General features: G+C 39.9%; 1 protein-coding gene across 3 annotated transcripts in view; it reads right to left on the bottom strand.

Annotated features, from left to right (window-relative positions):
- The window catches only part of LOC146662925 (LLGL scribble cell polarity complex component 2-like), a 50,067-nt gene that overhangs the window by 17,567 nt on the left and 15,413 nt on the right, over window positions 1-17,087 (bottom strand). For 2 of the 3 annotated variants that reach the window (XM_085415501.1, XM_085415503.1), the window contains exons 2-6: window positions 6,676-6,838; window positions 3,597-3,690; window positions 1,502-1,583; window positions 1,241-1,356; window positions 672-830 (exon numbers count right to left, since the gene is read on the bottom strand). In XM_085415501.1, coding sequence (XP_085271627.1) covers window positions 672-830; window positions 1,241-1,356; window positions 1,502-1,583; window positions 3,597-3,690; window positions 6,676-6,754 — 530 coding nt within the window. In that variant the 5' untranslated portion in view covers window positions 6,755-6,838. The remainder of the gene's footprint in view (window positions 1-671; window positions 831-1,240; window positions 1,357-1,501; window positions 1,584-3,596; window positions 3,691-6,675; window positions 6,839-17,087) is intronic. The other variant, XM_085415502.1, reaches the window with a different exon arrangement.

Genomic DNA, 17,087 nt, shown 5'->3' with positions numbered 1-17,087 from the left:
GGTAAGTGTGTTTAATTGTAGGCAGGGACATTACTGGATATTCTTGTGTAATTGCTACAGAATAATTTATGTTATACTTTGTTATTGCTACAGAAGAATATTTATTTTATTATTTTACATTTTTCCCCCGGGGACCCTGGGACACCCCATTGAAGAGCCGTAGGCTGGATCTCTTAAGATCTCACTGTTGGGTTTGTAAGGCCATGCTACTCCTAAATTTCTATCTTGTTCAAAGAGAAGATATAAAACAAAGTTCTGAGCTAATCGACCTTAGTGTTCTCCTTTTTTAAAAAGAATCGATAAAGAATCGAATCGTTAAACAGAATCGAAAATGGAATCGGAATCGTGAAAATCTTATCAATACCCATCCCTAGTTGAGCTACAATCTGCTCTATCCAGCATTCAGCCACAAGTGCAAACAGCAGCTAAATACAATATTTTATGTGACGAGAAGGATATTTCTTGTTCCTAGCAGAAAACAAAATTTTAAAACAACAAAACTAACGCAACAATAGGTGCTTTCAAACAGAAAAAACTCCCTCTAGTAACTTTAGCAGTTTCACTTTTTTTTTTTTTTTTTTTATGTCTATGCTGCAGAAACTAACAACTGTCATAGTCCTTAGCAGCATATAGTATGCAACTGTCTGTAACATGTGTTTTAATTTGCCTACCTGCTGGCAATTTGGTCAAGGCTGATGTTCCTCTCTTCCAGCTCTCTGAATCCTGGAACTTCAACTACAAATACATGTCCACCTTCTGTCCCCAACAGCAGCAGCTCACCTGAGGAGTGGGCCAGTACTGCTGTCACTCTGGTCACGCTTGGTGGGGCACTGAGAGGAGGAGGAGGAAGGAGAAAAGTGGCATCACTTGGCAACTTTTTGATCAAAGGCATGGGTAGATGTCCTGTGACCTGTACAACTAAGCAAATTCTACATATTCATATCTCTTCTTTATCTGGCTTTACTTAACTTAACAAGTCAAATAATAATAATAATAACAATAATAATAATAATGGATTGCATTTATATAGCGCTTTTCTAGGCACCCAAAGCGCTTTACAATTCCACTATTCAGTCACACACTGGTGGAGGCAGCTACAGTTGTAGCCACAGCTGCCCTGGGGCAGACTGACAGAAGCGAGGCTGCCATATCGCACCATTGGCCCCTCTGGCCAATAGGCCATTTCTCAAAAAGGTTACTGTGGAGAAAGGAAAATGATAGGTGGAAATATGTGGTTTACCCAGGTGGTCCAGTCAGCGTGAAGCGTCCTATTTCAAGAAGTTCCGAAAGTCCATTGTGTCCTCTTAGAGTCCACATGTGCAAACTGTTGTCATCCAGCAAAGTAACCAGCTCAACCTGAATAAGAGTCACAAATAATCAGAGATATAATAAAATGTATTCCCTGATACACACTATTGAGAACAGCACTATAGTATAAGCAAGCTCAATAAAACAAAATTCTGCTAGCATTCTATGTTGTGTGATTTATATCAAACATTACCTGGTGGGGCATGAAGTGCACCTGTGTGACAGCAGCATTCTCATCATGTAGCCCCATGAACTCCACACCTGGAGCTCCATATCTGAACAATGGTTAAGCACAGACTCCATTTATCATAGTTGCAATCATACTAGCACACTGGGAAGAGCTAAGCTAATGCACATTTAGTAAGATGGTCTATTTTACACAGAGAAATCCAAAACTTTAAGTCCTAATTTCAGGGAGGCATCTCAGTGTTTGAGGGGACGCCAAGATACTATGTACAGGGAATTAGAGCCAGAAATCTTCTTGCTTTAGAAGTCACAACTTAGACCTCCTCTCTCCTTTGGGTGGCGCTGTCACTTGGTGTTCCCTCTCTCTGCAGTAGAGGATCACTTCCTGGTCCAACACACAGTGGTGCTTTTGTGCAGCAATTTAATTAAAAACTAATAGATAACTTATTTATTTCATAGTGTAATCTTCACATGCTTCATCCAAAGCACACACTCTTTGTATTCACTTGCTAATTTATAGTCACAGTATTCACTCACTGTGTCTTTAAGGACTCGCTAGCAGCATGGCCTCTTCACCTGTCCCTCCTACACTTTCCTGCTTGTTGTGTCACATGTTTAGTTACTCCTCAGCCTCCTTTAGCAGTAATCCTACTTGTACTGCGGGACCAACATCACCCTGCGCGCCACCTTTTCCATCTGCTGCCCTCAGGGAGAAGGTACAGGTCTATACAGGCCAGAACATCCAGACTGGCCAACAGCCTGTATCCACAGGCTGTGAGGCTCCTGAACTCTCTGCCCCCCTCTCACGGACAATAACCATATCCAACTTCTTAATAGCAATGAACTGGTCTGCATTGGTGCATCATATCTTTATTCTCTTCCCCCTCCTGCCCCCCCCCCCCTCTTTCTTAAATAGATAACTATCATATCTGATATCATATCTCACAGTACAATAATATTGAACGGGTTGCATTGTTGTATTTTGTCATGTTTCTCAGGTCTTTGTCTGAATTTCTACGAACATTATTGCTAAGGATTGTCTTATTGCATTGGAGTCACACTGGGTTAAATATGTACACTTGGGTTTTAAGGGGTATTTATTATTTTCTTCTTTTTTTTGGGTTGTATGGAAGCCCCAAACGCAATTTCATTGTTCTTGACAATGACAATAAATAAATAAATACTAAAATACTACTATATGTAGCCTATTTGCAGCTCTGGAGGCCAAGATCACTGAATTAGAGACTCCACATACAGCATCCACATCTGCACCACGAGTAAAACAGTGAAATGTGGATTATTAAACATTAGGCCTCTCTCTCCCAAGTCTCTGTTAGTACATGACTTAATAATTGATCAACAAATTGACTTACTCTTCCTTACAGAAACCTGGTTACAGCAGGATGATTATGTTAGCTTAAATGAATGAGTCATTCTATCTGAAACCTTGAAGCAGGCCGAGGAGGAGGTGTGGCAGCAATTTTCAACACCAGCTTATTAATCAACCAAAGACCAAGACAGAGTTTTAATTCATTTGAAAGCCTGATGCTCAGCCTTGTCCACCCCAGCTGAAAAACTCAAATAACAGTCTTATTAGGGCAGGGATAACTCTAGGTAGAGTGGTGGTCCCCATAATCAGAAGGTCGGGGGTTCGAATCCTCTGTACCCTGAGGTACCCCTGAGCAAGGTACCGTCCCCACACACTACTCCCTGGGCACCCAGTGGCTGCCCACTGCTTCACTGAGTGAGTAGGTTAGATGCAGAGAGGATTTTCCCCACGGGGATCAATAAAGTATACATTATTATTATTATTGTTATTATTAGTTATCATCTATCATCCACCTGGGCCTTACACTGAGTTTCTGTCTGATTTCTCAAGACTTTTTATCTGATTTAGTGCTCAGCTCAGATAAAATAATTATTGTGGGTGATTTTAACATCCATGTAGATGCTAAAAATGACAGCCTCAACATGACATTTAATCTGTTATTAGACTCAAGTTGACCTCTCTCAAAACGAACCCACCCACCACTTTAATTACACTCTAGATCTTGTTTTAACATATGGCATAGAAACTGAACATTTAACAGAGTGATGGATACAGTTTGATAGCCCCGGAGCGAGTGCCAATGGCCAGCAGCTTCAAGGAGGGACTGTAGCCCAGAGCACTGGGCTGGTGGGGGAATCCATGCTCCACTGTCTGAGGAGGAGAGTGAAAAGATGAGGGTGAGAAAGAACTTTGACAAAAGAGCCAAGGACAGAGACAAGAGTGTACAGAACAATACCAGCTTTAAGAAATGCCCTCATACATCTCAATAAATGTCAGAATTCACAGCTAATGATTTTAATCAGAGTTTAACAGTCAGCAGCAGTGTCTAATATTTATATTTATTTCACTGGCTCCCCAGTCCAATATATCACGCTTTTACTAGATGTTTTACTGGTCTGGAAAATTAAGTCTAGAACCCACGGACATGACCAACTACTATGTTTGTACATTTGGCGTACTCTGCCAGGCTGCGGCCGCTATCAGTCTGTATATGCAAGAGCAAAAAAATAAGAACTTGACTCAAAACAAAATGTAAAAATACTGGTGGCAGGGAGTGGTAAAAATATATCCTACGTGACTTGAGTCACATATGCTACATTTAGTACTTTGAGTTATCACATTTACAAAACATGACATTGAGTCACTGAGATTCAAACTGGTCTAACTTTAGTAGATACACCTATGGTTGCAATTCTGCTTGCATTATCGCATTCACAACAAACCACACCGCCTGCCAACTTGCTGGGCAGGGTAATGACAACCCCTAACCAGCTTTCTACGGCTGAGGGGTTAAAAAAAAAAAAAAAAAAGAAAGCATTTACTCATAACTACTAGGGTCATCCACACAGCATAGTAATGTTGGAAGGAAATGATAAAGTTAAAATAAGATTACAACAATGGAAGGAGCACACAAATCAAAGTGCCTTAAGTGTCGTTGTTTACTGGAAGCAATCTTTAGCCACAGAACAAGCTATAATGGGAATCTGTCACAATGACACCCAACAAACAGCCACTATCACAGCAGCTAGATGTCTTTATGCCAAGCTGGCGAGTCGTATTAGAATTCTTAGTTTTGAAAACACGCCAGGAGGACCAGGAGGAATGAGTGTTTGAGAGCAACATCTCAGATTGGACATGTAAAGGTATACATAAATGTTCCAGTGTTAATTTTGACGCAAATTTTGATTTTGTTTTAGTCATAATTTAGTTTTATTTGATTAAATATCATAAGATTGTTGTAGACCAATTCATTTGACAAAAATAGAAAGTATAAAAGTTTGTTGTGTTTTTAACCGGTGAAAGTTGCTCTATGCGCCGCGGTTTGCAAAGTGTCTGACTTTCCTTGACATGAAATGTGTCCATATGATTACTCTTCTGACATTTTGTTGTTTTTTCATGAGACGGGGAGCTCGCCCAACCTTGTCTGTCAGCGGCAGATCAAATTGTGCACGTCTAACTTTGCATAAGATAACTTCTAACTGGATCATCATCCCTTCTTTGTACACAACACAATTCATTCTGATTGGACCTCGTCTCTCTTCATCTTGTTTTTATTCGTCAATAAAATTGTCAATAATATTGTCAAAACATTTTTTCTTTCGCATTAGGTTTTACATATAGTTATTGTCTTTTTGCAGACGCACTTTCTTTTATGCAGAAAGTGCGTCATCATTATGATTACAATTATCTGTAAAATGAGTGCAGTGTTTATGCGCCACATACAGCCCACTTTGATCTTAAGTGGCCCAGACCAGTGAAACTCTCCTTTCCCACAGTGTAAAGAAGTTACATATTTAACAGTTTTTTTATATGACCATTTTTTAAAACTGTAGTCATAAAAAAACCAAAACAAAACATTTCGATAGTAGAAATATAACTGTAAAAGCTGTAAAACCTATGACTACAGACATTTCTGCATCTCTGCCATTCAAAGACATTTTGTATACAGTTTTTTAATGTAATATTCAATACTGAACTGTAAATTTAGTCTTTTTCAAGGGAGGAGTTTTTTGATTTTTTTCACTGTTTTAATAAAAGCCCTATTTTTATGCATTTACTACCACTAAAGAGAACACACACGATTTAAAGCCTGGACAAGTTTGAAACCTTTTGTCCTCCACAATGACCTGCTAGCATTTAAATCCGACTCTCCTGTCTCTCCATGTAACTGGCTACACCACTACACGTGCCGTCTTTGGAACGTCCGCCCTCTTCCTTCTTTCACATAATGGTATGATCCCAGTCTGTCTTTGCATGTGATTGGCCACATGGAGTACCCATCAAAAATAAAGTTCCACCACTGCCTGCATGGATTCTCAACAGGGCTGAAGATTCGGCTTCCACATTAATAACTGACATATAAAATGATCCTGCGGGTTGTATGTAATTGTATCGTAGACAGTAAGTTTGACACCCCTGGTTTAGATGCACTGAAATAATCAGGTGGCACTGCTTTCTCCACTAAGCTTCTTCATTGTCACTTGGTTATTGTTAGTGGATTAGAAAAACCAGAGGGCTATAATATTGTTAATGTTAGGATCAACCTAATTACATCGCTATGGTTACTTAAGCTGGATACCTACGCTGGTTAGAGTTCAAAGTTTGACATTTGTATGGATTCTAAAAGGCACCGCACTTATATTAATTATTTGACATTCTGTCTGAAATGTATATATTCTTAGCTGAGATAAGTCAGGTTCTTAAGTATTTGAAAAATGATAATTTTTGGAATTACATTCTGAACACCAGAGTACTAAAAATGGAAACCATGTATAAAAGTGGTTGTATTCCATAACAGTTAAGTCAATATTTTTGTTAAAGCCCTTGAATTAAAGCTGAGTGCTTGCACTTCAATCACGCCTCTGTTGTTTGATTTAAATGGACCATGGTGGTGTACAGACAAAAATCACGAGAAAAAGAAACTAATATATAAATTTAAAGTGAACAGCTTACTTGATCTTGTTCTGGTTACTTTTATTTTCTGTTTCTGCTTAGTAACCTGGTCACTTGAATGTATATCATGACTGCAGATAGTTCAGAGTCTCCTGAATGATTTTTGTCTTCTTCTTCTCATCACTCACATTGAACCACATCACTACAGATGGCAAACTGTGTGGTATGGTCTAATTTACTTGCCTTATTAAACGCGAAGAGTTCCTGTTTTAGCCGATCCCTCTGGGACTCTTGACCGTGCCGCCTGAACCTTTTCATCCTGTCAATACCGGTGTGCAGCCAGAAGGCCCGCTGACACTTGCTGGCTGGAGGAGACACAGGAGATAGAGGTAGACGATCCAGCTTGAAAGTAAAAGTTTCAGAGAGGAGAAAAAAGGGCATGTTATTAGACAAATCCTCTAGTTCACACCTTTGTTATTCCTTAGTGAAAAGCAAATATTGATATTCTATTTATTTAAAACAATCAAAACATGTCTTCTTCCATAAGCGTGTTCTCCAGCCACAATTCAGAGATGAATAACACCATCAGATACACAGCCACATTAATCAGTCCAGCTGCCTTCCAAAAAAGTACAGAGTGGCTCATGTTTTTTCTTGCATCAATACACAACCAGCAGTTTCAAGGAAAAAGGGGTTACTAGGAGTACCAAAACTTTTGCTTCACTAATGTCTATAGAAACCTATTAAACAAAATACATGAGACCTGGGTGTCATAAGGCCCCTGGCTACATGTTTGGTTGTCTGTGAAGTCACTGGGAAATTAGGATTCAAATGTAAATGTATTCATCATTTGTCCCATTTCAGCGACCAAACATTCTTCTCCATCTGAGATTTTGTGTGAAATCATAATACAACTGCTATTTAATGTAGATGCTGTGTGTTACAAGTGGTTCTTCACACAAACGTTGCACAAAACCTTCTGCTAATGCCAGCTATATCTTTTGGTGCTCATAACTTTTATACTTTTTGAGATATTATAATAATAATAATAATAATAATAATAATAATAATAGATTGCATTTATATAGCGCTTTTCGGGGCCCTCAAAGCGCTTTACAATTCCACTATTCATTCACTCTCACATTCACACACTGGTGGAGGCAGCTACAGTTGTAGCCACAGCTGCCCTGGGATAGACTGACAGAAGCTGCCATATTGCGCCATCGGCCCCTCTGATATTAAGCTTTTTATGCTATTTTTGGCCCATTTTGCTGAATGGGACCACATTATCAGTGTGATCACCAGTTTTGCTTGCCGGGCTGAACCGTGTTTTAGCTCAGTAAGATGAGCAGCCGTTCTCAGACCGGGAGGCCCGGGTTCAAATCCCGCTTATGGCAACATTTCTTTAAGTTCACAGTTAAACTTTTTTCAACATAAATTTTACCCCTTCACCCCTTTTCAGCAGAATTTTCAGTTTTTTTTCCACCCCTTTTCAGCACCTTTTTAGCTGTTTTGAGCAGAAACCTCTTTTCAGCAGAATTTTCGCTTTTTGGTCTGTTTTCAGCGGAATTTTCAGTGTCTTCACCTCTTTCAACACAATTTTCTGTTTCCTCATCTCTTTTCAGCAGAAAGTTCAAAAAGTTCACCTCTTTTCAACAGAATTTTCAGCTTTCTCACTTCTTATCAGCACAAATCTCACGCTCTTCTGCTCATTTTAGCAGAATTGTCAGTTTCTCCTTCTCGATTCAATTTCCGGAAAACCAGTTTAGCTCACTGACACGAGTAGCCGCCTTGAGACCAGAAGTCCCGGGTTCGTACCCTGCTCAGGGCAAATTTTCTGTTCAGCAGACAGTTCAAAATTTTCACCTCTTTTCAGCACAAACTTCAGCTTCTTTACATCTTTTCAGCAGAATTCTTTGCTTCTTGGTCTGTTTTCAGCAGAATTTTCAGTTTCTTTACTTCTTTTCTGCAAAATTTTCTGTTTCTTCAGCTCTTTTCAGCAGAAAGTTCAAAAGTGAGATGAGCAGCCACCTTGAGACCAGGTGGCGCAGGTTCAAATCTGACCTGTGGCTCTTGCCGCACATCTTCCCTCCTCGCACTCTCCCTGCTTTCTTGACGCTCTTCAGTGTAATCTTTCAAATAAAGCACTTTTCAGCAGAGTTCAGCTTCTACACAGTGTTTTCAGCAGATAGTTCTCCTTTTTCTGCTTTTTCAGATTCCACTACACGGCATTCACACTGCATTTTCGCAGGAAATGCAACTTTTTCTAGTTGTCATTAAATATTCTGCCTTTAGGACTTATCATTAGTAGTTTCAAAATTATTTCCTACCATCAGTAAGCAGACAATACCCAATTAAACACCTCCTTTAAACCTTGTGAACTAGACAAATTATCTACTCTAATGGACTGTCTTAAGGAAATAATGGCTCAAGAGTTGGGAGTTTGCCTTGTAATCGGAAGGTTGCCGGTTCGAGCCCCGGCTTGGACAGTCTCGGTCGTTGTGTCCTTGGGCAAGACACTTCACCCGTTGCCTACTGGTGGTGGTGGTGGCGCCTCTGTCAGTGCGCCCCAGGGTGGCTGTGGCTACAATGTAGCTTGCCATCACCAGTGTGTGAATGGGTGGATGACTGGATGTGTAAAGCGCTTTGGGGTCCTTAGGGACTAGTAAAGCGCTATACAAATACAGGCCATTTAATTTTTGATCAATCTCTGTCTTTTGATGCTCATATCAAGTCTGTGACCTGCACCTGCTTTGTTCATTTAAGAAATATTGCCAAACGTAGGACTATTGTCTCCAAAGATGAACAGGAAATACTTGTTCATGCCTTCATCGTCTCCTGATTAGATTACTGTAATGCACTCTTTTCCTATCTGTCAAAGATTTCTTTACATCACCTTTAAGTGATCCAAAATACCACAGCAAGGCTGTTAACCCACACTCATAAATTCACTTACATCACTCCCTTGTTGAAGTCCTTCCACTGGTTTCCAGTGGGTACAGATATCAGTTTAAAATCCTCACTCTTACTTTTATATCTTTACGAGGAGAGGCCCCCACTTATATTATCAAGCTTCTTCACCCTTGCTCTCAAAACTGGATTCTTAGATACACTGATTGTGGTCTTCTGACTTTTCCATGGGATTGCGCTTTCCAAACCAGTACTGTGGAACAGCTTCCCTCACCCTCTACGCAACATCGACTCTTTTTTTTTTTTTAAATGCCACAAAGTACTATTGTCCATAGTACTGCATTGACATCATCTAGTAGATCCTCAGAAGGTACATAATCTTGATAACCAGCTATGATCCAATCTTTCAGGTTAGTTCCTCTCGCACTCAACGATCCTTCTTCCATCGCACTTGGGGTTTGATGCCCTGGATTGGGTGAGGGTGATAATATCGAATTAGTGCTTCCAGTCAGAGATTGAGCATGCACCGGTTTATTGTATTTCCAGACTTGCTTTCGGCACAATTTACAGTGCACGCTACTCTGTTTTTTGTCAGACTTGAAATAGCCGAAATACCTTCACACTACGGAACTTCTATGGCTCTTCCGTTCGACAATCTCTCCGGCATTGGAACCATCATCTGTTTTCTCTTCGGTAACCTTTGGTCATGCTCTCGGTTGATTTTTCTCTAGTCGGCACACTCATTTCCTTCATTATCCGGGCGGCACGGCGGCTGGCTGCTTCCCAAACAAATACACATGTGCGGCTTGGCACTTGTGCTGTATGTAACAAGTCACGTGACGTGACGCTGCGGCTGTGATTGGTTCGGCTCTGCGCTACTTAATTTGGATTGGCTGTTCATTTTTTTTTTTTTTTTTTTTTTTTTTTTTAAGAGGACAAGAGCGGTTAGGCCTATCGCAATAGTTTAATTTTTCTATCAAGAAAAAGTTATTTCGCAATACATATCGTTATCATTCTATCGCCCAGCTCTATGTGAGAGCAGTTTCTTCTTGCAAATGTTGGGGTGGCTGTAGCTCAGGTGGCAGAGAAGGTCAGCCACTAATCACCTACTGGTGGTGGTCAGAGGGCCCGGTGGCGCCAGTGTCTGGCAGCCTCGCCTCTGTCAGTGCGCCCCAGGGCAGCTGTGGCTACAATGTAGCTTGCCATCGCCAGTGTGTGAATGTGTGTGTGAACGGGTGAATGACTGAATGTAGTGTGAAGCGCTTTGGGGTTCTTAGGGACTAGAAAAGCGCTATACAAATGCAGGCCATTTACCATTTACACTGAGCTACTAGTTGTTTTGCTGTCGATCTGGATGCTGGGTATCAAAGATTCTCCTTCCACTGGGGTTGACTCGCGTAGTAGCATTCCAACAGCGCCTTATTATCATCTCTTGCCAGCTTGTGCCCTCTTGTTCCAGTAGCCCACTTCTCATCAGTATGTCCTGGATATATATGTCAACCACAGAGCACCACGCTCTGTTTTGCAGCTATGGAACAGAAAAGCTACTTGGAGTTCCAGATTCAGACAATGGCAAAGCAAAGCTCATACCAGTGGTCAAATGTGTGATCTGCAGTCCATGACCGTCCATTTTCATAACAAAAGTCTGTGCCACGACTCACATGTCTGAGCCAGGTCATTTGCCTCAGTCCAAAGCCAGACATAGTTCTGTTATTGCCCTCAGTGTTCCCATGACTCACATTTCCAACTCAAGCTTCCTCATACTTCCTCAGACTGTCCCAAACAGACTGGGTGGACTCACCAGTCACTTGTTCTGAGGACTAAATAGACCTACTCAATGTTGCATCATCCCTTTAAGTGTTTCAGACCAGACCAGATTTCTGTCAGACCAGTATATTCAATGTTTAGAAAGGTCAAGCACGCCAAGACAAGCACTAACACAGCAGTCTTGTGTGGAAAAAAACAAAAATAGGTTAAAGTAAACTTTTGTATATTCCATGATTACACATAAATTATTATATTTAATGTCAATCATCATAGCTTACAGCTCAGGAAAAATCGTAATTCCAGTCTCTCGAATTATTAGAATATTTCCAGAGATCAAATAAAAAGTATTTTCAACTGGTGCAGAGTTGTTGAATTGACATGTAACTGTTGTTCATAGCTCCTCCCACCGGAATGTAGGGTGTATGCTTTTTTGTCTCATCCCTAGAGGTGGGTTTTGATTATCAATTTATTGATTATCCAAGCTAGAATCGATTTTAATGTGATATCGATTCATTAAAATCCTGAATCAATTTTTTAATATAAATTTATTTTGCCCGAAAAGCCAGAATCTCAGGTTAAACCTCACAAAATTTCAACAACCACCAAACAGCTAAAACAGTAAATGAGAGCAGGTACACGGATTCTGCACAAAGACATAAACACAAAGCGTTTCGGTGGGTCCGAGCTTTGTGTTTACGTATTTTTTGCGCTAGATTCTGAGCTGCAGGTTTTATCTCTCTCCAACCAAAGTTCACTGAACCAGCAGTAAAAGAAGCAGCAAACTACGCTTCACATTTGATAAACATCGTCATGAATTCCCTCTTACTTTTGCTGTTTTGCTTCCACCACGATAAAAATCACACTTCATGCACAGCTCTCTCTCTCTGCACTTCAAGAACAGTTTCCCGTCTAAAAATCTTTTTTCTGCATTATTCACTTGCTTGTTACGCACAAGTCTACCATTGTTTACAGGCTGTCGGCCGCTGTTTTTTTCCTTTTACTTACTTCCGAAAAGAAAACCTCATTTCTGCTGTTCAATACTGATCAAATTTTAACCTTGCAAAACACTCAGCTGTGTCTGTAATAAAACTGCTGTAACTTTGCTCTGCTTCACTTCAGCAGCATCAGGTCATGTTCATATGTTGATGAATGGTTTTCTTTCATTTTTGATCTACTGCAGAATATTTTTATAAAATCCCAGGCCAGGAAAACCATCTTCATGTTTTTCTGTTTCATCCCCAGCTACTTTGACACAAAGGCCTCTGCTGTGATGCTCACACCTTTGATAAAGTCTCGCAAGTGTCAGCTTTCTTTTTATAGATATAAAAATATGGAAATGTACTGATGCATGATCTGAATTATAATATTTCTGACTGTCTGAGGCAAAATTTATGTTGCAAAATATGTTTTTGTAACTGCAATACACTACAGGAAGCTATGGGGGTAGTGTCACTTGTATCATCTGCCAATACTGCACCCAATACTAAGCATAAGAACATAACGCGAACGGCAAAACAGGAGCACAGAAGAGAATGGAAACAGATTTTTGTATTTTTTTTTTTTTTTTTTAAGTGAAAGCATTTCACAGAAAACAAAGTTAAACACAGACTGTGAAAAGCAGAGTTTTCCTTCCAACACAGTAAAATTGCAGTGCACAAGCATTTAAAACACCAGCACCCTGGAGAGTGCGATTTCAATTCTGAATTGGTCCATTTTAGGGAGTTAAGTTAGTCGTTCAAACACTACGCACTGTTTATGTTAATATTTGTACAGTAATATTGATGTTTGTACAGTAATGTTGATATTAGCTTACCTGTCGAAAACTTCTCAAATGAAGCGAACACCAGTTCAGTTTTGATAACTAATGAGTAGGAGCAGCTACACGGTCTCCTAGTTTGTTTGATTTTTTTCTTACATTAATATTAGTGTTTATTCTGAATAACAAACCTAACATTAGGTAGTTAATGTCTATGTTTAATATAATTAATTGTGATTAGTAACCGTCTTTTCTGTTTTGTTCTGTTTAACTAGTGTAGATGAGTTTGTCCTGAAAAAGAGGCTCATGCACCTGTCAAAGACTAAAGTCATGACAGCATGAAAATCAGCTGCAGCTGGGGACGTTATCTCAAAGATAAGAGCAAGCCTCACTCCAGAGCATGTCCACTGTAATCGGAATTCATGAACTGAATCATCTGTAAGCTTTAGAAATGTGGGTTTTTGGACTGAAAGTAAATACCTTTTCGATTTAATTTGAAGCTGTATTTGAACTTTTTTTTTTCTTTTAAACAGAATCCATTTTGACACAAATAGTTTCCTATTTGTACATTATGTTTTGTTCAAAATACCACTAGCACTTCAATTTCTATTACCTAAAATTTTAATTTAATTTTATTTCTGAGGGTCCTATTGAGCAATGTTAAAAATACATTTGATTACTTTGTTATTACGTGTGTTAATGCAAAATGTAAGTAATGTAAAGTAAGTAAGTCCTTGACCTTTGCTGTGCCCACTAATAGTCCTTGGAGCTCACCATCACTGCTTGTCCTAAAACCTGATCAATTTTGATTTTGTAATCACTTCTGCAAGGTTAGTGCCGTTACAAGCCAGATTCATTCCCACTTCCATGAATGAATGACTTTACTGAGTATATCATTTTAAGTTAATAACAAAGACAGATCTCCTTTAAGGATACTGGTAGGTCCCATGAACCAAACTCCTGTCTGTAAGACACCTGACAATGTTTTACAATAAACCTTAATGCCATCTGGATTAAGAAACACACCAGCCATTCTCCAGTGGCTGAACACCCTTTTGTGCAGGGCCAGTAATTGTGAAGTTTACTTGCATGTTATAGTGTCCTACTGATCCACCTGGACCGACCACATCAAAACCTTTCCAGATCCTGCAACAATGCAACAACATATCTCCCAGCTCGTCAAACGCATTGACCATCTTTTTGTCAAAAATAAATGAATAAATAAATCTAAGGCACTATAACATGATCTAAAACAGTGGTTCCCAAACTTTTTTTGCTAGGCCCCCCTTTGTTTTACAAGAAAAATGTTTGCGCCCCCCCCCCCTTCTCGCGCACATGCACGAACACATCCTCCAACCACACACGCTCATATTTTGCTCCATTGCGGTTTCTTTCACACCTCAAACATTTAGTAAACAATTAAGCAAATACAAGTAATCTGCAGGTAGTAAGAAAACAAACTACTAACTAGGGCTGGGCCATATTATACCGTTCACGGTAATACCGGTATAATGTTAGGCAACGATAGGAAAATGAAATATCGCGATAGAATATGAGTAAAACGCGCATGCGCAGTGCCTTTGTTTTCATACGCACATGGCCGATTGTTGAGTGAAACAGATGAACCAGAATTGGTTTGTAAAAATGGTGCAACTTCAGTGATGTGGAACTGGTTTGGTGTTTGTCCATCAGATACACGACAAAGCACATTTTTTTTGCAGAACATGCAAGCGGCCGTCGGACTAAGATGCCCTTAAATCTGGGAGTAATCTGGGTCCTAAACTCCGTATCTTCAGGTCAAACGAACACTGCAGCATCACTAAGAGTTAAAAACTGTCTAAATTCATCTTTAATAAAACGATCAGCATTGCTGCTTTACCAGGTGAAACTATGAAGTTTAACTTCCAGGCATCCATGAAAACAAAATGTATTACATTTAACGGAGTTAGAAGCTAGCAGGAAGCTAGCGGAAGTTAGCTCGCTAGTTTCGCTAGTTACCTAAGCATGATATTGCATGTTCTGACTGAGAGATTTCTGAAAAAATTCAAACGTACAGCTCTGCTATCACTTCCAACATAAATGAAGACAGGAAACTAAACAGCAGTGACGTTTGTAGGGTTACTGAAGTTGGGCTAGCTGGTATATAATGATGTGCTACGTGATCGTTAGCGACACAGCTATGTTAGCATAACATAAACAGTGAAGCTGGAGGACGAACACTAACACTTTTCCACTTATAAAAGTTAACGTTAAGGTTCCTCATGGTTAGAGACAAATGCAATCGCATGGCAGGATGCTGTAAAAGGAACAATCTTCAGTCAGGAGAACAACTGAGATAATCCATCCACAATACGAGGTTAGTCAGTAATATACTGCAACAACATGGGAATAGAGCAGCTGCCAGAGAATTCAACATTAATGAATCAATGGTACAGAAGTGGAGGAAGCAAGAAGAATGAGTTTAATAAAGTTTGACTTATCTGACTGCTTTGTTTCGCTTAATGTGCCTTATAATCCCGTGCACCTTATGGTCCGAAAAATACGTACTGCACACTGCAGTTTAATGTTGCAAAGCACCTCTTTTTAACTTCAGTGGATATTATACATGGTTATGCTCAGGATATGTCAGCCCATTTCTACAGGAAATGCCTTTTGGTTAAACTTTCAGCAAGGAATTTGCATTTGCACTGTTACATTTTTATAAAGCTTTAATGTACATAAAAACCAGCTTCTTGTTTAAGTGAAAATAAATGATAGGTTGTCTTTTTGCGCTAGTAATGTTGTGGAGTTGTATTTTGTCTCGCATCAATTATATCGTCAGTTATATCGTTATCGCAAATTTTCAAATATATATCGTGATAAATATTTTTGGCCATATCACCCTGCTCTACTACTAACTCTTTTAGGCTACGTCCACACCTACGCGGGTATTTTTGAAAACGCAGCTGTTTCGTCCACACGTAAACGGCGTTTTGAATCATCGAAAACTGAGATTTTCTAAAACTCATTTTTTTCCCGTTACGTGTGGACGAGGAATACAGAGTTCGTCACGCAACGTCAAAGGTATGTGCCTTTTTTCACGTCACGCTGTGCGCCACGTTTACACGAGATGAATTGCAGAATGGCAGATAGAGACAAAATACTGTTAATCTTACCATCTTCAGGTTTTACACGCTTACATACACACACAGTTACTGTCCCTCCATTTAGAAAGACAGAGGCATCATAGTGTGATTCTTTTACTGTAGTTGTTTTTTTTCCATGTGTAATAATCAACATTGCTATCAATGCTTTTTTCAAAAAACGCCTCTCTATGCAAAATGGGTTTAAAAACATAAACAACTGTGGAATACTGTTTGTCTGTGATTTAAACAGCCCAGCGCTGCTCCCGACACAGGGAAAACCAATCCTGCAGGGAGACCTACCTCGGCACTTGTGCAGGTGAAACCAAAGGGCAGATATGCTTCACCATATTTTCAAGTGGCTTAGAATGAAGTTGGTTTGGAAACATAGCCAGCGATGCTTCATCTCCTGCTTTGCGTTTCTGTGGCCGCCCTGTGCTAGCAGTGTCCAAGCGCCGCGTCCCGCCCCCCCTGCAATGGCTCTGCGGCCCCACACTTTGGGAAGGTCTGACCTAAAAAGAAGCATTAGCCGGACTCTGAAGTGTACCTTGGCACCAGCCCTGTTTCAACCATTGTATTCTCTGATCACAATCTTCTCATATTTTTGACTTTGATTAAAAACAGCAAGATTTCAACATCAAAATTCACTATAAGAATTGCTTAAAAACATCATAGCTCTGTCCAGGTCATGAATCAAACATTTCTTTTATGGGAGAAATGTTTGATGTGTGTGTGTGTGTGTGTGTGTGTGTGTGTGTGTGTGTGTGTGTGTGTGTGTGTGTGTGTGTGTGTGTGTGTGTGTGTGTGTGTGTGTATTGGCTGAAACAGGTGACTGCAGAATGGATTGTGATGTCACAAATGCTGGTTCGTGCCACCCCTGGAGAAGCAAATGACCGCGAACACTCCATCTTGTATCACTATGGTCACCATGAGCCTATCTCCCATGAAGATAATGATTTAGACTTTATTTACCTCTGACTGCAAATTTAACAGGCTTGTCTTCTTATGTTATTCAATATACCATCCTGGATGCCTTTGCTCTCAAGCAGCAAGACACTGTTTGCTTTTCATAACACAGCTCAGCGATATCATCAAA

This window comes from Rhamphochromis longiceps, linkage group LG8 (genome assembly GCF_057381845.1).
Source record: "Rhamphochromis longiceps isolate RC_006_pf linkage group LG8, R_longiceps_female_GT1.1, whole genome shotgun sequence".
NCBI lineage: Eukaryota > Metazoa > Chordata > Actinopteri > Cichliformes > Cichlidae > Rhamphochromis > Rhamphochromis longiceps.
The sequence above is the reverse complement of the archived record's forward strand: the minus strand, read 5'-3'. Positions and strand labels throughout refer to the sequence as shown.